The 22,585-nt window shown below is 36.0% G+C and overlaps 1 protein-coding gene across 8 annotated transcripts in view; it reads right to left on the bottom strand.

Moving 5' to 3' along the window:
* The window catches only part of ODF2L (outer dense fiber of sperm tails 2 like), a 65,015-nt gene that overhangs the window by 17,689 nt on the left and 24,741 nt on the right, over nt 1-22,585 (bottom strand). For all 8 annotated transcript variants that reach the window (XR_005215322.1, XR_005215323.1, XM_037826732.1 and 5 more), the window contains 3 exons: nt 17,342-17,527; nt 13,961-14,070; nt 12,669-12,804 (listed from right to left, as the gene is read on the bottom strand). Coding sequence is in view for 6 of the 8 variants with exons in the window: in XM_037826732.1 (XP_037682660.1) it covers nt 12,669-12,804; nt 13,961-14,070; nt 17,342-17,527 (432 nt within the window). In the remaining 2 variants the exon portion in view is untranslated. The remainder of the gene's footprint in view (nt 1-12,668; nt 12,805-13,960; nt 14,071-17,341; nt 17,528-22,585) is intronic.

The raw sequence follows: 22,585 nt of genomic DNA, 5'->3' as shown, positions 1-22,585 counted from the left end.
CACACCACAAAAACAAAGATGCAGAGAACTGACTTGAGGGAAATAGGTGACTCGTGGACGCCATCTGCTGGTTAGTTAGAGAAAATGTACTCCCCCAAGCTGTAGATCTGACAAATTGGAGATTAGTCTTTGAATAATCCTACATATCCTAAAAGAACCCTATCAAGTAAAGCAGATGCCAAGAGCCCAAAAACAACAGAAAATTTTAAAGCATATGAAAAAAACAGATGATATGGAGAACCCAAACCCAAACACCCAAATCAAAAGATCAGAGGAGACACAATACTTGGAGCAATTAATCAAAGAACTAAAGACAAACAATAAGAGCATGGCACAGGATATAAAGGACATGAAGAAGACCCTAGACGAGCATAAAGAAGAAATTGCAAGAGTAAATAAAAAAATAGATGATCTTATGGAAATAAAAGAAACTGTTGACCAAATTAAAAAGATTCTGGATACTTATAGTACAAGACTAGAGGAAGCTGAACAATGAATCAGTGACCTCGAGGGCCACAGAATGGAAAATGAAAGAACAAAAGAAAGAACAGGGAAAAAAAATAAAAAAAAATCGAAATGGACCTCAGGGATATGATAGATAAAATAAAACATCCAAATATAAGACTCATTGGTGTCCCAGAAGGGGAAGAGATGGGTGAAGATCTAGGAAGAGTATTCAAAGAAATTGTTGGGGAAAACTTCCCAAACCTTCTACACAGTATAAATATACAAAGCATAAATGCCCAGTGAACTCCAAATAGAACAAATCCAAATAAACCCACTCCAAGACATATTCTGATCAGACTGTCAAATACTGAGGATATGGAGCAAGTTCTGAAAGCAGCAAGAGAAAACAATTCACCACATACAAAAGAAACAACATAAGACTAAGTAGTGACTACTCAGTGGCCACCATGGAGGTGAGAAGGCGGTGGCATGACATATTTAAAATTCTGAGAGAGAATAATTTCCAACCAAGAATACTTTATCCAGCAAAGCTCTCCTTCAAATTTGAGGGAGAGCTTAAATTTTTCACAGACAAACAAATGCTGAGAGATTTTGCTAATGAAAGACCTGCTCTACTTCAGATACTAAAGGGAGCCCTACCGACAGAGAAACAAAGAAAGAAGAGAGATGGAGAAAGGTTCAGTACTAAAGAGACTCAATATTGGTTCATTAAAGGACAGTAAGAGAGAGAGGAAAAAAATATATCTGACAAACATAAACCAAAGGATAGGATGGCTGATTCAAGAAATGCCTTCGCAGTAATAACGTTGAATGTAAATGGATTAAACTCCCCAATTGAAAGATACAGATAGGCAGAATGGATCAAAAAATATGAACCATCAATATGTTGCATACAAGAGACTAATCTTAGACACAGGGACACAAAGAAATTGAAAGTGAAAGGTTGGAAAAAATATTTCATGCAAGCTATAGCCAAAAGAAAGCAGGTGTAGCAATATTAATCTCAGATAAAATAGACTTTAAATGCAAGGATATTATGAGAGACAAAGAAGGCCACTACACACTAATAAAAGGGGCAGTTCAACAAGAAGAAGTAACAATCATAAATGTTTATGAACCCAATCATGGTGCCACAAAATACATGAGACAAACACTGGCAGAACTAAAGGAAGCAATTGATGTTTCCACAATAATGGGGGTAGACTTCAACACATCACTCTCTCCTATAGATAGATCAACCAGACAGAAGACCAACAAGGAAAATGAAAACCTAAACAATCAGATAAATGAATTTGATTTAACAGACATATAGAACATTACATCCCAAATCACCAGGACACACATTCTTCTCTAGTGATCATGGAACTTTCTCCAGAATAGACCATATGCTGGAACATAAAACAAGCCTCAGTAAACTTAAAAAAAATTGAAATTATTCAAAGCACATTCTCTGACCACAATGGAATACTATTAGAAGTCAATAACCATCAGAGACTTAGAAAATTCACAAACACCTGGAGGTTAAACAACACACTTCTAAAGTATGTAGAATGTAGGAGAACTAGCGATAGAGAGCAATTGGTGAAGGGGGAGTGATAACCCAGTAAGAACAGATAAGCTATCGTAGGTGAGTTTAACGTTCTGGGAATGCCCAGGAATGACTATGGTTTGTTAATTTCTGGTGGGTGTGCTGGGAACAAGTATACAGAAATGTTGCTATATTGGGTTATTTTGTTGGGGTAGAGTAGGAACATGTTGGACTCCCTTGTTACAGTTAGTTTGAAAATTTTTTTTTTATTGTATGTTTTAAAATTTTTTTTTTGGATATAGTTGATTTAAAAAAAAAGGAGTTAGCTGAAAAAAAAAAAAAACAAGGAAAAAATTTGCCAAGCCCCCTTGAGGAGCTGGTGGAGAATGTAGGGGTGTTGCCCCCCCACCCCACCTCGATGGTTGCTGATGTGCTCACAGACATAGGGGACTGGTGGTTTGATGGGCTGAGCTTTCTACCACAGGACTTGCCCTTGGGAAGACTGTTGCTGCAAAGGAGAGGCTAGGCCTGCCTGTAATTGTGCCTAACAGCCTCCTCCTGAGTGCCTCTTGTTGCTCAGATGCGGCCCTCTCTCTCTACCTAAGCCAACTTGGCAGGTGAAATCACTGCCCTCCCCCTATGTGGGATCTGACACCCAGGGGAGTGAATCTCCTTGGCAACGTGGAATATGACTCCTGGGGAGGAATACAGACCCAGCATCATGGGATGGAGAGCACCTTCTTGACCAAAAGGGGGATATGAAAGCAAATGAAATAAGCTTCAGTGGCAGAGAGATTCCAAAAGGAGCTGAGAGGTCACTCTGGTGGGCACTCTTACACACAATATAGACAACCCTTTTTTAGGTTCTAATGAATTGGAATGGCTAGCAGTAAATACCTGAAACCATCAAACTACAACTCAGAACCCATGAATCTTGAAGATTATTGTATAAAAATGTAGCTTATAGGGGTGACAATGTGACTGGGAAAGCCATATGGACCACACTCCCCTTTGTCTCGTTTATGGATGGATGAGTAGAAAAATGGGGGAAGAAAAAAAAAAGGAGAAAAAGGCACCCAGTGTTCTTTTTTACTTTAATTGCTCTTTTTCAGTTTAATGTTTATTCTTATTATTTTTGTGTGTGTGGTAATGAAAATGTCAAAAATTAACTTTGGTGATGAATGCACAACTATGTAATGGTTCTGTAAACAACTGAATGTATGCTTTGTTTTGTATGACTGCATGGTATGTGAATATATCTCAATAAACATGAATAAAAAAATCAAGCTCATTGATTGATACTAATATGAAATCCAATGGAAATTACCTCACTACTAAACCCTATTTTTTTGGCCTCTAAAATAAAGGGGTTTGTTGAAATTATATTCCATATTCTTTTGTAAATCCATCTTAGGGAAAGTACTGGAAACAAAGATATGTAATTGAGAAGTATTCTGCATTTTTCAGTTTTATAATATCAGCAAAACCAGAGTCTCATGTTTAAACCTTATATATTAATATGAATCATGTCATTATACCTACTATCTAATAGTAATACCTTACATTTGTATAACACTGTTAAACTTTTCAAATTAGTCTCACAACTGCTATCGGAATTATTTCTGGGAATTAGAAATCAGTGTTTGAAATGCTGAGAGGTGTTGAAACTTCATACTGAATTTTTAAAATTTCATTTTGTAAATTAGAATATACTTATTTTAATGGACCACGTTGTGGGGACAACTTTCTCCTTTTGGTAATATTGCCACACTCAATGGTTGCGTTTGCACTTTATAAACAATAGCAATTGGATGGTTAGTCATGATTCCTCCCTTGTTTGGATTGTCAATTACAAGCAGTTTGTACTTTGTTAGTTATTTGCAACAAAAGAAGGGAAAAGAAACAGCGTCAAAATGCAGCTTTGAAGTCAGTGTCATTTACTTTATGAGACTATTAATAAACATAACTTCTGCTCTTTATAAAAGATAAAATTAGGTTCTTTTACTGATTGTAATGGGTTACATTTTCCTTGGTGTTCTTCTGTAATAATCATTAGCCAGAAATCAACTCTGATTTTGTTAATGCCAACAACATGCAGCTCTAGGAGCTCTTTAGTGCTAAGCAAATAAATCAAAAAAATAATTTTTAATTGTCTACTTTGGATTTTAGCTACAACACATCCTGTGAGTAAACATTCCTAAATATTATTTTCAAATAAGCACTAGTTTGAAGCAAAAATAAATAAAAATAAATTTACATTCATACTATATTTCTTTTTAATATCTTACCTCCAGACAAAAATAATATTAGAAATCATTCACTTAACCAAACACATATTAAACACCTACTCTGGAATGCTAAGTTTCATAAGGGCAAGGACTTGAGCTGCTTACCATTGTGCCCCTAGTGCCTTTAACAGTGCCTGGCTAAAGCAGGCACTCAATAAATATTTGTGGAGTGAATAAGTGGATGGATGATTATACCAGGCACTTTGCTAGATGCTGGGGATCTATCATTCAGTCATTTATTTACTGGAGAAAGACAAACAATAAGCAAATATAGAACATGTCTGGTGGTAGCATGTGCTATGAAGAAAATAGAGCAAGGAAAAGGGGATGGACTGTTGCATCAGTGTCAGTGGAGGGGTCACCTAAAACACCAAGAGGAACCCCATCTCTGCGGCCAGAAGTGTTGGCGAATGGGCCTCTAGTGGTTCCATGTCTCTCTCTCTTATCTCTTGCTGCTTCATCCAAAATGTGTGCAGAACTGCCTGGCAGCATGTGTGTATATGTCCAGGGAGGGGGGGGTTAGCTAAAACTCTATAAGAAACCAGCCTTTCTGGCCAGAGGAAGCAGGAAAAGGGGTTATTCATATATTATTCCCTTGTTAGCCTTTTAATGTCTGTAAAGTCTGTATTGATACCCCACTTTCATTCCTGATATTGATCATTTGTCTCTTCTCACTTATTTTCTTGGTCAGAATAAATGATTACCAGTTTTTAAAAAAATAAAAATAAAAATAAATAAACAGTAGCCATTATTGTTATTCTCCACGGTTATTTATTAAGTGACTAATATGCTCCCAGCACAGTACTACGCACCAGACACAAAAGGGAAGATTAAAACAAAATCCCCTGGCCCTGGGCTGGGTGTAGAGGATGGAGGGAAGGATAGCCAATAGGGGAGTCAAGTTATACAAAGAAGTATACAAAGTTCTATAAGTAGAATTAATATACAGAGAGAATAAAACAGGAGACGGGGCAAGATGGCAGACTGGTGAGCTGTATGTTTTAGTTACTCCTCCAGGAAAGTAGGTAGAAAGCCAGGAACTGCGTGGACTGGACACCACAGAGCAATCTGACTTAGGGCATACTTCATACAACACTCATGAAAACGTGGAACTGCTGAGATCAGCGAAATCTGTAAGTTTTTGCGGCCAGGGGACCCGCGCCCCTCCCTGCCAGGCTCAGTCCCGGGGGAGGAGGGGCTGTCAGCTCCGGGAAGGAGAAGGGAGAACTGCAGTGGCTGCTCTTATCGGAAACTCATTCTGCTGATACAGACTCCAACCATAGATAGACTGAGACCAGACACCAGAGAATCTGAGAGCAGCCAGCCCAGCAGAGAGGAGACAGGCATAGAAAAAAAACAACACGAAAAACTCCAAAATAAAAGCGGAGGATTTTTGGAGTTCTGGTGAACATAGAAAGGGGAAGGGCCCTGAGGCGCATATGCAAATCCCGAAGAAAAGCTGATCTCTCTGCCCTGTGGACCTTTCCTTAATGGCCCTGGTTGCTTTGTCTCTTAGCATTTCAATAACCCATTAGATCTCCCAGGAGGGCCCGTTTTTTTTTTTTTTTTTTTAATCCTTTTTTCTTTTTCTAAAACAATTACTCTAAGAAGCCCAATACAGAAAGCTTCAAAGACTTACTATTTGGGCAGGTCAAGTCAAGAGCAGAACTAGGAGAGCTCTGAGACAAAACGCAATAATCCAGTGGCTGAGAAAATCCACTAAACACCACAACTTCCCAAGAAAAGGGGGGTGTCCGCCCACAACCATCATCCTGGTGGACAGGAAACACTCCTGCCCATCGCCAGCCCCATAGCCCAGAACTGCCCCAGACAACCCAGTGTGACGGAAGTGCTTCAAATAACAGGCACACACCACAAAACTGGGTGTGGACATTAGCCTTCCCTGCAACCTCAGCTGATAGTCCCAGAGTTGGGAAGGTAGAGCAGTGTGAATTAACAAAGCCCCATTCAGCCATCATCTCAGCAGACTGGGAGCCTCCCTACACAGCCCACCAGCCCAGAACTGCCCTGGGGGGACGGCACTCACCTGTGACATAGCACAGTCATCCCTCAACAGAGGACCCGGGGTGCACGGCCTGGAAGAGGGGCCCACTTGCAAGTCTCAGGAGCCATATGCCAATACCAAGGACTTGTGGGTCAGTGGCAGAGACAAACTGTGGCAGGACTGAACTGAAGGATTAGACTATTGCAGCAGCTTTAAAACTCTAGGATCACCAGGGAGATTTGATTGTTAGAGCCACCCCCCCCTCCCTGACTGCCCAGAAACACGCCCCATATACAGGGCACGCAACACCAACTACACACGCAAGCTTGGTACACCAATTGGACCCCACAAGACTCACTCCCCCACTCACCAAAAAGGCTAAGCAGGGGAGAACTGGCTTGTGGAGAACAAGTGGCTCGTGGACGCCACCTGCTGGTTAGTTAGAGAAAGTGTACTCCACGAATCTGTAGATCTGATAAATTAGAGATAAGGACTTCAATTGGTCTACAAATCCTAAAAGAACCCTATCAAGTTCAGCAAATGCCACGAGGCCAAAAACAACAGAAAATTATAAAGCATATGAAAAAACCAGACGATATGGATAACCCAAGCCCAAGCACCCAAACCAAAATACCAGAAGAGACACAGCACCTAGAGCAGCTACTCAAAGAACTAAAGATGAACAATGAGACCATAGTACGGGAGACAAAGGAAATCAAGAAGACCCTAGAAGAGCATAAAGAAAACATTGCAAGACTAAATAAAAAAATGGATGATCTTATGGAAATTAAAGAAACTGTTGACCAAATTAAAAAGATTCTGGACACTCATAGTACAAGACTAGAGGAAGTTGAACAACGAATCAGTGACCTCGAAGATGACAGAATGGAAAATGAAAACATAAAAGAAAGAATGGGGAAAAAAATTGAAAAAATCGAAATGGACCTCAGGGATATGATAGATAATATGAAACGTCCAAATATAAGACTCATTGGTGTCCCAGAAGGGGAAGAAAAGGGTAAAGGTCTAGGAAGAGTATTCAAAGAAATTGTTGGGGAAAACTTCCCAAATCTTCTAAACAACATAAATACACAAATCATAAATGCTCAGCGAACTCCAAATAGAATAAATCCAAATAAACCCACTCCGAGACATATACTGATCACACTATCAAACACAGAAGAGAAGGAGCAAGTTCTGAAAGCAGCAAGAGAAAAGCAATTCACCACATACAAAGCAAACAGCATAAGACTAAGTAGTGACTACTCAGCAGCCACCATGGAGACGAGAAGGCAGTGGCACGATATATTTAAAATTCTGAGTGAGAAAAATTTCCAGCCAAGAATACTTTATCCAGCAAAGCTCTCCTTCAAATTTGAGGGAGAGCTTAAATTTTTCACAGACAAACAAATGCTGAGAGAATTTGCTAACAAGAGACCTGCCCTACTGGAGATACTCAAGGGAGCCCTACAGACAGAGAAACAAAGAAAGGACAGAGAGACTTGGAGAAAGGTTCAGTACTAAAGAGATTCGGTATGGGTACAATAAAGGATATTAATAGACAGAGGGGAAAAATTATGACAAACATAAACCAAAGGATAAGATGGCTGATTCAAGAAATGCCTTCACGGCTATAACGTTGAATGTAAATGGATTAAACTCCCCAATTAAAAGATATAGATTCGCAGAATGGATCAAAAAAAATGAACCATCAATATGTTGCATACAAGAGACTCATCTTAGACACAGGGACACAAAGAAACTGAAAGTGAAAGGATGGAAAAAAATATTTCATGCAAGCTACAGCCAAAAGAAAGCAGGTGTAGCAATATTAATCTCAGATAAAATAGACTTCAAATGCAGGGATGTTTTGAGAGACAAAGAAGGCCACTACGTACTAATAAAAGGGGCAATTCAGCAAGAAGAAATAACAATTGTAAATGTCTATGCACCCAATCAAGGTGCCACAAAATACATGAGAGAAACACTGGCAAAACTAAAGGAAGCAATTGATGTTTCCATAATAATTGTGGGAGACTTCAACACATCACTCTCTCCTATAGATAGATCAACCAGACAGAAGACCAATAAGGAAATTGAAAACCTAAACAATCTGATAAATGAATTAGATTTAACAGACATATACAGGACATTACATCCCAAATCACCAGGATACACATACTTTTCCAGAGAGAATAAAACAGAGTACTTAATGGGTAAAAGGTTAGTAATGTCAGAGAGAAATTTTAGGTTTAAATAAAATTAAAGAGGCTTCTGCTTGAGGACTAACCACATCTGTTTATCTCACTTCCTTCCCAACACAAAAATAATATGGGAATTAAAAGTGTTTATAAGTCCACACAATAAAGAGAACAGACCATGGGCCATCAAGGAGCAAAATATTTTTAATGTTTCTGGAAAACTATCAGCTGATTCATGATGTAGGAGTGACTGCAGCTAAGGAGGAAGTTTATCCAACCTGCAGAATCTAGAGAAGCAGAGGACTTGGAAACTCCAGTTAACATTGAAGGCAGGAGTGAGGCCCGGAGTTGAAAAGGATTAACTCACAACCTGTAAACAGAACAGCTGGCCGCCATCACTCCTTAACTCTCCTCTGGTACACTCAAAGAAGAACACCTGGAACCCAGGAGTTAACCACCCAAACTACCAAAACAAGGATGGTTCATGTCTAAAGAAATTGAATTAACAGTGTGGAGAGAACCAAAACAGAGGGATGGTGCTGGTGACTCAGTGCAAAAATGCTGCACTGTGACAGTTTTAGGGGCTATCAACAAAATTGCTAGCTTCCCAACAGCTGAAGTAAAACCTATCAAGTGACAGGAATTACCTACATATCCAAAGTTCCCAGTTAGTTTTTCTATCATCTCATTTTGTAAATTCTTACATGTCACCAGACATTTGAGGAAAGACAGCAACATAAAAGAGAAAGACCCAAATGTGTTTTAAATTAAGAAAAGGGATGAAAAACTGAACCAGGAAGAAACAAACTGGGGACCTAAAAATAAAATAAAATAAAAAACAACTCTAATAAGTATCCAATATTTGAAAAGATATGCGAGCCAGAGAATAAAAAGTTCTTGGAAATTAAAATTTTAAAAGAAGGATTACAAGATAAAAATCAAGGATATCTCCCCAAAATAAAGTCAAAGAGATGGAAAACATAGTATCAATCCAGAAGGTCCAACAAATGACTAACAGGATGTACAGAGAGTTCAGAGAAAACAGAAAGGGACCAGGGGAGGGAGAAATAATGCAAGAGAGTTTTTCAGAACTGAAGCACAGGAATATTTGGATTTAAAGGGTCTACAAAGTACCAAGCACCATGAGCAATTGTGTGTGAAATTTCAGATTATGAAGGATAAAGGGAATATCTTGAAAACTTCATGATAAACAAAAAATGTCACTACAAAGGGATAAGAATAGGACTGGCAACAGATTTACTCCACAGCAACTCTAATATAGTATGCTATCCCCAGTCAAAACCATAGTCATTTTATCTTTTTTATGAGGTTATTTGAAGTTGTACTCCAAGAAAATGGGGAATAATTCAAGAAAGACGATGTAGGATCCAGGAAACAGTAGGACTAGGCTGGTAGCCAAGGGATGTTTCAGTACGACATCTGGACAGCAGGCCTAGAGACCAACCTGTTCAGATTGCAACAGGGAGATAGAGGGCCTCAAGTAGAAGGAATGTGGGGAAACAGGTTCTTCAGATAATAGAAATATGAAGAGTTTCAGGGAAAAAATAAGGCTATAATAAGGGTAAAGAATACAAGAAACAAGCAGGCTATTTGGAAACTCCAGGAAAAACAAAAAGCTGGGCAAGAATAAACATTGTAAACACACTACTTGATTGTGTAGTGAAAGAAAGATTATATAGTCATCATTACTGTTTATAATCAATCTATAAACAGGGCACTTAATCAAGGTTATAGAACAAATTGTCAATATTATCAACACTGACAATGTAAAAGGACTTTGGGAGGAAAAGGGAGAGAGAAGAGATGAAGGAAGAAGAAGCAGAAATGTTCTTATTTTGCAAAATAGGAAATGAAGATCTACAATCTGGTCTGCATTTCACATTTCTGCAGAGTAAAGCTCACCTTAGAATCAGTAAACGGGGGAATGATGTCAGTATAACAAAGAAGTCACTTTTGTTCAGATGCAATTTTCCCAGCTTCTTAACGGTTTGCACCCACAAAAAACATCAGCTGAACAGAGTGCACAAACAGCTGAACACGGCAAGCCACTGAGGTACATGGTACTGTACATAAGGCCCATTTATTTACACCCCCACCCCCCACCCCACATACTTCCTCTTCCTTCTCTTTGGTCGTGTGCCCTGTCTTGGAAGTGCTTATTGATTGTTGCCCTTAACTCAACAATCTTAACTCTCTTAACTTCTTCCATCAAGCTACCATCACCTTTTTTAAAAAAGACAAAGTTGTATGTTTGCTGTAGTGTTTTTTTACTTATTAGGAATTTAGATGTCTTTTTAGTTGTGTTGGTATTTTTATTAAGATTGTCATTTTTGTTAGTGTTCTACTAAATAGAAAGTCTATAGAAATGATTAATTGATAAATCAAGAAACAATGGTATAAGTATATGATTTAGATATGTAAGTAACCATCAGTCAGAAGAACCGAAAATAGTAACAGTTTAAATTAAAACTAGTTCCTCAAAGAGTTGCAAATTAAAACCACATATATAATTTTAACCTGTCAAATTGCAAAGATTAAAACAAACAAACACATTTAATTTCCAGTGCTGACAATTCTCAGTTTCAAGTCCTCCACTTCAAACTGAGTCTCTCCATTGGAAACACAATGGATTTGAGACTGCTGAGCCCAGCTTTGTCTACTGATGTAGAGGACAGTGTCTGAAACTGAAAACTAGGGTGGGAAAAGTTATCAATATGACATACCAGCAGACAGAAGGGATCTTTGGTTTAGTCAATCTGTTGCCTTTCTGTCACACTTATTAAGTATCCTTTGATTACTATATACTATACATCCCCACAAAGACAGATCATAACCTAGGAAACAGGTTGGCCAGTGAGAAATTTTGCCCAAACCTACAATTAATAAATTCTCTTTCTAGTACAAAGGCATCTTCCAGAAGCAGAGAAAGAAAGGTTTAAAAACAGTGAAAGAAATTTGGGTGCATCTCTAATTTCTTCCTGGAAAATAATCTTTTTTAATGACAATTCAGAAATTTAAAGCCTGGAATGCCATCATTTTGTTAAAATGATTTTCTTTGGTGATTAACTTTTTAAATTTCTATATTTTTTCATAAATAAATTAATAAAAATCAGTTCACTGTAACTTTTACATAATGTCAACATCATTTTAAACAAGTGAAATAATTTTCCCAAGAAAAAGACATTAATAAATTTCTAATGCAAAAAAGAAACTTAACTTTTAAAAAATGGAAGTCTTACTTTTTTAACATTAAAGATAACTTTTCTCTCAAGTACCATATAAACTATCTACAATAAAGACTTCTTAGTACACAGAATAAATGTGCATTTTTTAGTGAAGTCTAAATGCAGTGATAAAATCAAACTGTTATAAACACAGCAAAACAATGTTAGAAGCTTATTTTACAAGTTTCTCTAAAATATTCTCTATGCCACTGACACTGTTATTTATCCTGTGAACACACATTTTATTTCATGTTTCTTCTGTCTTCTATTTCATGCCCTCCAAAAGTAGTATCATGGAACTGAAAATGGTGCCATCATCTTTAGTTAAGTATCATCTAGTTACATATATTTCTCTGATTTACTGAGAACTCAAGTATCTTTTTTCTCAGAAATTGTAAAAGTTTCTTCCACATCCCTTCTCTGTTAAACATGCAAACTAATCACCCTTTGGGGCTGACTAAGTTGGAAAATTCTTTCTGGTTATGAAGCAGCCAACAACATACTTTCTGCTTTCAAACAGACCAGGCCTGAGGGTATATCCTATCGTAACCATGACACCTAGAAATAATCTTATACATTAAAAAAAATTTTCAATAATTCACTTAAAGGCTAAAATTGGACAGTAAAGTTTTTTTAACAATCAGTTTTCAACCTCATAAATCTTCAGAGCTGAAAAATTTTTAACATGTATCTATGTATATAGCTACAAAGATTTAAAAATATATACACGTGTATATAAATTTAAAAATATATATACAAATATATAGATTAGATAGCTTTAGAAGTTACCTATTATAATGATACTCTACTACCCTGAGAAACATAAAGTACAAAATGAAGCAAGAACATTTTAAATATGCTGCTACTTCATGATACTTCTACTAAATTGTCATTACACAGTACATAATACATACATACACACATATATGCTACCTTTAATTTTGTATTCTCAAGATTAAGAGTTTCATTTTCACATTCAATGGAATGAAGGTTTCTAAGAATTTCTTCACATGAATTTTTTCCATAGTCTTCCATTTTCTTCAGATCTTCCAAAAGATTAATGATTTGCCTTTAGGTAATAAATCATATATTTTATAAAAGTCATAGAACTTTTTATTCAAACACATTTTAAATGCTTAAGAAATCATTTTAATAGAGTACACTGTTTTAAATGAAGAACATCCAAAAAGGTAATAGAACTAATAGAACAAGGGTAATAGAAAAAGAAGTAATTTATGAGGTTACTCCCAGAGTAACAGCCAAATCAGCTGCTGGTAGTCTCTAGCTATTCTCACAACCTGAGCATCTTGCTTTTCTCTTTCTACTTTCATTTCAGCCCTCATTCTCCATCATTTCCTTTGCCCATATTTTAGTAGTGCATGATACATCCCAAATCAGCTTAAGCAAACTGGTGTTATCTGGGATTAGGAACCATTACCCATTGATAATGTCAATGAAAAATTATACAACATTCTCTTTGCTATTCAATAAAGCCTCTAAACTATCATCCACAGGCATACAAATCTGTCTGTCACTCTCTCTCACTCACACGTGCACGCATATACACACAGTTTTAGGGTCAAGAGAGGCAGGCAATAACAATCTTTAAAAGCAAGTGATATATCCTAGTCTTCAATGATAAAACTGAAGAGGATATATAAAACATAAGACATTAAAAAAGCAAATATTCAGGGTTCATTATTAATTTTCAGAGCTCATTTATCAATAATAAACTTCAAAGCATAAAATAAATGTATTTTTACTCATTTATCATCTTCATTATGCATTTTAAGGCACTTAGGGAACACATTTTAGAATTTTGAAAGCATTTATTCATTACATTATCAACTTTGTTATATATTCTCATTTGTAGGTGTTCTTGCTTAATAGAGAAAAATAAATTCCACTTTAAGACAGTTAGTATTAAGGTTTGCTACAAACACTAGATGACATATATTCAAATACCAAAACCTGTAAGTTCAAAATTTCAAAATGTGAACCCTAATGCACTTTTAATGGGTAATCATTTCTGCTCTATTTTTATAATGAAGTAGAGCCAAAAAGTTTACATAATTGTAAATAACAAAAATATCAAATGGTATTGACAACATCTTTACCACATGTTAACCAGAAGAATGAAAACACAAACCACTGAAAGGGAAGAGGGGACAACTGAAAGCACTTCTTACTAAACAACAGAAAGATTCTTAAGTTTTTTTCCTTACTTCTTCAGTGTTTCAATCTGAACTTCCAATTCTGTTTTTTCTATTACAATTTTTTCATAATGACTTTTCCAGGCATTGGAAGTTGAAATTATTTCAGATAACTTGGCTTCCTAAAAAATACATAAAATAGTCATCTTGTAATTTAAGAACATTTTTGTTTTGCTCAGGGCCCTAAACTCAAATGCATTACAAACAAGAAAACACTCATTCTATAAAGTATGGAATTTTATTATAAGAAACTTCCAGTGTACAACTCTGAAAACAGGAAAGTTTTAAAGTAAACTTTAATAAAACACCTATATTACTATTATTTTATATGCATGTATTGGCAGTTCCAATTTAACATTTTAAAGGCTGTTTCAGCAACCATTTTCAAACAATGCTTCATATTAATGAAGATAATTCCCTTGCTATTTACTGAACTTTTCATTTTGCATTCTGTATACAGAAGATGCTCTCAAACACATAAGCATCAGAGGAGAAAGAAGGCCTCAATATACAAATAAACCAACCCCAATTCCACAATGCCATAGCATTTAATAATAGTGCCTTTTTTCATCTTTGTTATGTTGCCAAGCTCTGTTTTGTAGAGGTCAACCCTGTCAGTCTTCAAACAGTAACTGCCAGCAGAGATCAAAGTGGCAGTGGTGGCTTATTCATTTTGCACACAAACCCCATGAGATAGGGATTTTTGTCCATTTTGTTCATTGCTGTATTTCTAGGGCCTTGAACGGTGTCTGGTACATAGCAGGCAATAAATGCGAAATGAGTCTACCCTTTGTGGATCCACCTAATGAGCTATGGCCACTGCATCCCTTGGCTACATTCTACAGAAAAATGGACTCGTCTGGAATGGCAACAGTGCCAGTAACTACCAATCAGAAGACTAAGAAGTAGTAAATGACAACAGTTAATATTTATTGGGTGCTTTCTTCTTTCTTTCAACTATTCATTCATTCACTGAACAAATATTCGTTAAGCATCTACTTACTATGTACCATTGTTTACATTTTTCACAGAGATATTTCTAATATATTGAAGGAAGTCTAGTATTGTTTTCATATTTTATGTAAAATGAACTTTAATATACATTATGAAGTGCAAATTGAGTAAATTATAATGTAAATTGAAATATTCAGAAATCTTATTTTTAAAAAAAGAATTTATATACTACTTTTCCAGGGGATTATAGCCAAAGATATGTAATTATTACATAGTTAATTAGTATGACATTCTTAGACCACAGGAACTAGTGTGTGACAGAAGCACCTTCCTGAAGGGGAATTTTGAGGTAGCCTATCTTTTCTCTTTGCTTGAAGGAAATGGCACATCCAAGCAACCAGAAGCAAAATTATAATCTGTCCAATTTTCAAAGAAGGAAATGGGATAATTCTTCAGTGTGCAAGACTGTTCTTGTTGTAAGACATTCAACATCCCTAGTCCCTGGACACTAAATGCCAGGATCTCCCCAGCATTTTCAAAATCTCCATTTCTTCTTTCATCTGTTCTAATAAACATGCAGACACAAAGCAAAAAATCCCTTCTTTTTCATTCCATTGCATTTAAACTGCACCTGAACTGGTAACTAGTAACATTCTAATTACCAAAGACCATGGACCCTTCCAAGTCCTCATTCTCCTTGACTTCTCTGCAGTAAACTTTAGGTATTGTGCAGATATGAGATGACATTTTATTGAGCTATTATTTGACTTTCATGCTGTTGAACTGCCCATATATTTGGACTTAAGACATGGTTTTAAACAATGGCATTCAGTGGTGAATAGAATAAGCAAGCTCCTTACTCCAGGGGCTTATATTCTAGTAGAGGGAAACAGTTTTTAAAAAACGAAATAAACTAATAAATAAATAAGATAATTTCAGATTATAATAAATGCTGTGAAGAAAATCTGAGACATTGATATGACCATTTGATTAACTGTTGTAGGCCTACTTCAAACAAAGTGTCAGGGAGGGTCTCTCTGAGATGTCAATAGAAAAGACATGATAAAAATGTCTTTGATTTTTATGATTAAAAAAAGAACCAACTACTATGAACCCAGGAAGAATATTCCATCCAGAGGCAAAGGTAAACAAACAAAACAGCAAAACCAACAAACCCCATGCATTTAGAAATAGGAAGGAAGTCAGCATGGCAAAAATGCAATATGGCTCCATACTATGCTTAACTTAGAATTTCTCATTTATTCCTCCCTAAAATCATATGATTCAGATAGTTTTATAATCCCCATTTTATAGATAAGGAAATTGAAGCTTAGAGAGGTTAAACAACTTACCTAAAGTCACAAGTTTAACGAGCATCAGAGCCTTTCTATACTATGGTCTAGGGCATGGATGATGTTATTTAAATAGGAAAACCCCAAGAATATTACTGACTCCATTCATTTTCATTACTCAAGAATGTTCTCAAGTATTCAACCAGGTCTAAGACGTTCTAGACTTTGAAACTAGTCCACAATTATTTTACTGAGTTAAATTTTTCTGGATGTAGGTTAAATATTAGACTGCTAAAAATGTTAACAGTTAAGTATATAAAATATTAAGTTGTTTTGTTTGCACAACCTTTAATACAAGTCTATTTTCTTTTCTAAATGCCTCTAATAATTCTATAAGCCTTAACATAAGCTTTTAAGAGGTGGGATACCAGTGAGGACATTAAAAAGAGTAAATACTTTTTACTTGGTAATTGAATAAGTATAATAATTTGTTAAAAACAACAAAGCACTGAGTCCATTTTTCAACTTTGTACTAGCCAAAGATGTGTTTCATATGGTGGCTTTACGTCAGCGTATGGTTTTAAATGCATTACAGAGATTAAATTAAGTAAATTACTGAATAAAATCATATGGTCTAATAACATAAATCAGCATTTCCCGAACTGGTGTTCCTCAGAATCAGTTCCAAGAGTTGTTTTGTGGTTAAAAGAAAAGAGTTCTGTGGTTAAATAAGTGTGGGAAACTCTGAGTTCAACACAGTTAATTCCACTGCATTACTGAAGGCCTTCTCAGGGCCTTTAATATGCTAACGTACAATATAAATTTACAAGAGGGATTAAGTATGACTGCTACTCTTAGTTAGTTGACCATAGATGCCTTTAAAAATTTTTTTTGTGTGGAATACAACTTAACGTCTCCTTTAAGTAATGTTCCAATGGAAATGTTGATAAAATTCAATGTGAAAATTTGACATTTTATGTCATCTTTTCAAATAAAAGACTAAAGCAAAAAGTATACAGAAAGTTTCTCTAGTATCAGTATTAACAGAATAAATTTATTATATCGAGGAATGCGACATTAACTACATAAATTAAGTACATATCTAAATATAAAAAATAAATCTTTGAAAAAGAATGTATATACTTACCTGGTCTCTAATTTGGGAAGTAATGTTTTCAATGTCTCCCGTAAAATGTTCAAGCCTTTGTTTGTAAACTTTAGATGCCTTTTTTAGAGCTATGGCTTTCTGCTTACTTGATTCTTTCACTACAACGGCCTCATGTTTATTCTTTTTCAATTGCAAGTTCCATTCAGCTACCTTCTTTTCTAAGCTCTAAAAAAATTAGCAACAATTAAATTATTTTAGAAATCCAGTATTTATGTAAACATTGTAAAAATATTATTAAAATCTTCCACAGATGTTATCATTAATCATTTTATTAATAAGATTAATAAAAAGCAAAACAGTAAAGAAATGTGACTTTGCAAATGCTTATTTGTAACCAGTTATTGAATGCAGATTTAAAATATATGTCAACTTAAAACTAACACTACTATTATTAAAGATATTAGTATCGGTGATTATGGTACAAACACTAATTTTCTTAAAACTTTTTTTTTGTAATTGTTTTTTTTTTAAGATCAATTCCAGAATATTACACATAGTACTAGTTACTGCAGATTAAAAAAAAAAAAAAAAAACAACATAATTGAGCTGAAGATAACCTAAACAAGAAACACACAAAGTTCATGGAAATTGGTAGCTCCCCAAATACGTCAGGACTCTAGCTCAGGAAGATAAAGTCTTAAAGGAGATGGATCATGAAAGATAGATGAAATGAACATACTTGTTTACTTAACTTTAATTTACTAGAATTAGGGGGCATGCTTTACTCCTGAGTAGCAAATTTGTGGAACTCATTACTCAAAGACCAAATACAGGCTTAGATAAATTAATGACTATCAGATCCATAAGTTAATAAGGGTAAAGATGTTTGAGGACATGCTCCTATCTGTTGTGTTTAATCAACTCCTTGACATAACTTTTGGTGACATGAGAATTAGAGTATTATGCTGAGTACATGTTATATATGATTTAGTAGGGTAACTCTCATGTTTTTATTTCAAAGTACTTAAGACACTTCTTCAACACATTTACATTTTTAAAAGTTGTATAACATTGAAAAGAATTTGAAATTATTAAAAAATTTAGGTTTGTCTCCCATTTCTCATACAGTCATATTCATAAAAATAAAAAGATTCAAAGGGATCACAGTAAAAGATGGGGCTTTTCTACTTAACTATATGGTCAACAAAGACTGCTTCATAACTTTCACTAAAATTGAGATTAAAAAGTACATCTTAAACAAGATTTAAAGGTTTGCTCTCTTTGGAGAGTGACGAGGTAGAAGCAGCAAGATATTCTTAAATTGTCTTTAAAAATATATCTTAAACTAAAAAATCCCACTAAATGTTTTAATAAGTAGTTGAGGGAGAACAAATAGGAGAAATGTAAGTCTATACAAGAGAAAGTAAGACCCCCACAGGATTACAACTGTCATTCCTTTAAAAAACCACAGGGTGTCAACATCACACCAAGAATCACAGTTACTATACTTAAGTTAAAAAGACAAAGAAACAAAAAGCCTTCTATTTAAAACTCCAAAGGTGAACCAAAAAATTTTTTTGAACAAAGTTACAGGCAAGACTTCCTCACTAGATTTATCAAATCAAACCCACACTTAATCACTGTTAGGGAGTGTATTAAAATGATCAAATTATTTTTTTATTCATATTTATTGAAATATATTCACATACCATGCAGTCATACAAAACAAAGCATACATTCAATTGTTTACAATACCATTATATAGTTCTGCCTTCATCACCAAAATTAATTTTTGACATTTTCATTACCACACACACAAAAATAATAAGAATAAAAATTAAAGTCAAAAAGAACAAAGTGAAAAAGAACACTAGGTACTTTTTTTTTCCTTCCCCCTTTTTTCTACTCATCCATCTATAAACAAGATAAAGGGGAGTGTGGTCCATATGGCTTTCCCAATCACATTGTCACCCCTCATAAGCTATATTTTTATACAATTGTCTACAAGATTCATGGGTCCTGGATTGTAGTTTGATAGTTTCAGGTATTTACTGCTAGCTACTCCAATTCACTAGAACCTAAAAAGGGTTGTCTATATGTGTGTAAGAGTGCCCGCCAGAGTGACCTCTCGGCTCCTTTTGGAATCTCTCTGCCACTGTAGCTTATTTCATTTCCTTTCACATCCCCCTTTTGGTCAAGAAGATGTTCTCCATCCCATGATGCCAGGTTTACATTCCTCCCTGGGAGTCATATTCCACGTTGCCAGGGAGATTCACTCCCCTGGGTGTCTGATCCCACGTAGTGGGGAGGGCAGTGATTTCACCTGCCAAGTTGGCTTAGCTAGAGAGAGAGGGCCACATCTGAGCAACAAAGAGGCATCTGGGAGGAGGCTCTTAGGCACAATTATAGGGAGGCCTAGCCTCTCCTTTGCAGCAACAGTCTTCCCAAGGGCAAGTCCTGTGGTAGAGGGCTCAGCTCATCAAACCACCAGTCCCCTATGTCTGTGAGCACACCCACAACCATCAAGGTGGGGGAGGGGGGCCAACACCCTTGCATTCTCCACCAGCTCCTCAAGGGGGCTCTGCATATTTTTTTCATATTTTTTTTAAATTAACTTTTTTTTTAAACCAACTATATCAAAAAAATAAAAATAAAAAAAACACATACAATTAAAAAAAAAAAAAACATTTCAAACTAACCATAACAAGGGAGTTCCTACTCTACCCCAAGAAAATAACCCAATACAGCAACATTTCTGTCAACTTGTTCCTACCATACCCATCAGAAATTAACAAACCATAGTCATTCCTGGGCATTCCCAGAACATTTTTACCCACAATAGCATACCTGTTCTTATTGGGTTATTGTTCCCCCTTCACCAATTGCTCTCTATCGCTAGTTCCCCTACATTCTACATTATAAACCATTTACTTTAGGAGTGTGTTGTTTAACCTCCAGGCGTTTGTGAATTTTCTAAGTCTCTAATGGTTATTGACTTCTAATTGCATTCCATTGTGGTCAGAGAACGTACTTTGAATAATTTCAATTTTTTTAATTTATTGAGGCATGTTTTATGTCTCAGCATATGGTCTCTTCTGGAGAAAGTCCCATGATCACTAGAGAATAATGTGTATCCTGTGATTTGGGATGTAATGTTCTATATATGTCTGTTAAATCAAATTCATTTATCTGATTGTTTAGGTTTTCATTTTCCTTATTGATCTTCTGTCTGGTTGATCTACCTATAGAAGAGAGTGATGTGTTGAAGTCTCCCCCCTTATTGTGTAAACATCCATTGCTTCCTTTAGTTTTGCCAGTGTTTGTCTCATGTATTTTGTGGCACCATGATTGGGTGCATAAACATTTATGATTGTTATTTCTTCTTGTTGAATTGCCCCTTTTATTAGTATGTAGTGGCTTTCTTTGCATTTAAACTCTATTTTATCTGAGATTAATATTGCTACTCCTGCTTTCTTTTGGCTGTAGCTTGCATGAAACATTTTTTCCATCCTTTCACTTTCAATTTCTTGGTGTTCCTGTGTCTAAGATGAGTCTCTTGTATGCAACATATTGATGGTTCATATTTTTTGATACATTCTGCCAATCTATATCTTTCAATTGGGGAGTTTAATCCATTTACATTCAATGTTATTACTGTGAAGGCATTTCTTGAATCAGCCATCCTATCCTTTGGTTTATGTTTGTCAAGATATATTTCTTCCCTCTCTCTCTTATTGTCCTTTAATGAACCAATATTGAGTCTCTTTAGTACTGAAACTTTCTCCGTATTTCTCTCTCCTTTTTTTTGTTTCTCTGTCAGTAGGGCTCCTTTAGTATCTGAAATAGGGCAGATCTTTCATTAGCAAAATCTCTCAGGATTTGTTTGTCTGTGAAAAATTTAAGCTCTCCCTCAAATCTGAAGGAGAGCTTTGCTGGATAAAGTATTCTTGGTTGGAAATTTTTCTCTCTCAGAATTTTAAATATGTCATGCCACCGCCTTCTCACCTCCATGGTGGCCACTGAGTAGTCACTACTTAGTCTTATGTTATTTCCTTTGTATGTGGTGAATTGCTTTTCTCTTGCTGCTTTCAGAACTTGCTCCGTATCCTCAGTATTTGACAGTCTGATCAGAATATGTCTTGGAGTGGGTTTATTTGGATTTATTCTATTTGGAGCTCGCTGGGCATTTATGCTTTATGTATTTATATTGTGTAGAAGGTTTGGGAAGTTTTCCCCAACAATTTCTTTGAATACTCTTCCTAGATCTTCACCCTTCTCTTCCCCTTCTGGGACACCAATGAGTCTCATATTTGGATGTTTTATTTTATCTATCATATTCCTGAGGTCCATTTCGATTTTTTTAATTTTTTTCCCTGTTCTTTCTTTTGTTCTTTCATTTTCCGTTCTGCGGCCCTTGAGGTAGCTGATTCATTGTTCAGCTTCCTCTAGTCTTGTACTATGAGTATCCAGAATCTTTTTAATTTGGTCAACAGTTTCTTTTATTTCCATAAGACCATCTATTTTTTTATTTACTCTTGCAATTTCTTCTTTATGCTCGTCTAGGGTCTTCTTCATGTCCTTTATATCCTGTGCCATGCTCTTGCTGTTTGTCTTTAGCTCTTTGATTAATTGCTCCAAGTACTGTCTCTTCTCTGATCTTTGATTTGGGTGTTTGGGTTTGGGTTATCCATATCATCTGTTTTTTTCATATGCTTTAAATTTTTCTGTTTTGGGGCTCTTGGCATTTGCTTTACTTGGTAAGGTTCTTTTAGGATATGTAGGATTATTCAAAGCCTAATCTCTAATTTGTCAGATCTACAGCTTGGTGGAGTACACTTTAACTAACCAGCAGATGGCATCCGTGAGTCACCTATTCCCCTCAAGTCAGTTCTCCCCAACTTTGTCTTTGTGGTGTGTATGGGTCTGATTCTCGTGGGGTCCAACTGGTGCACCAAGTTTGAATGTGTTGTTGGTGCTGTCCGCCCTGAATGTGGGGTGTTTGTGTCTGAGCCGTTAGGGAGGGAGGGCAGCTTTAATAATCAAACTTCCCAGGTGTTCCTGGAGATTTAAGGCCGTTGCAAGAGTGTAAATCTTCATTTCAGTCTCGCCACAGACTGTCTCTGCCACTGACCCACAAGTCCGTGGTATTAGCGTATGGTCCCTGGGATTTCTGAGTGGGCCCCTCTTCCAAGCCGTGCCTTTCTAGGGCCTCTGCTCAGGGAAGGTTGTGCTACATCACAAGTGAGAGCCTTCCCTCAAGGGAAGTTCTGGGCCGCTGGGCCG

The sequence above is a fragment of the Choloepus didactylus genome, chromosome 2 (genome assembly GCF_015220235.1).
Source record: "Choloepus didactylus isolate mChoDid1 chromosome 2, mChoDid1.pri, whole genome shotgun sequence".
In the NCBI taxonomy this organism is placed as follows: domain Eukaryota; kingdom Metazoa; phylum Chordata; class Mammalia; order Pilosa; family Megalonychidae; genus Choloepus; species Choloepus didactylus.
Note: the sequence above shows the minus strand (reverse complement) of the source record. Positions and strands in the feature narration are given on the sequence as shown.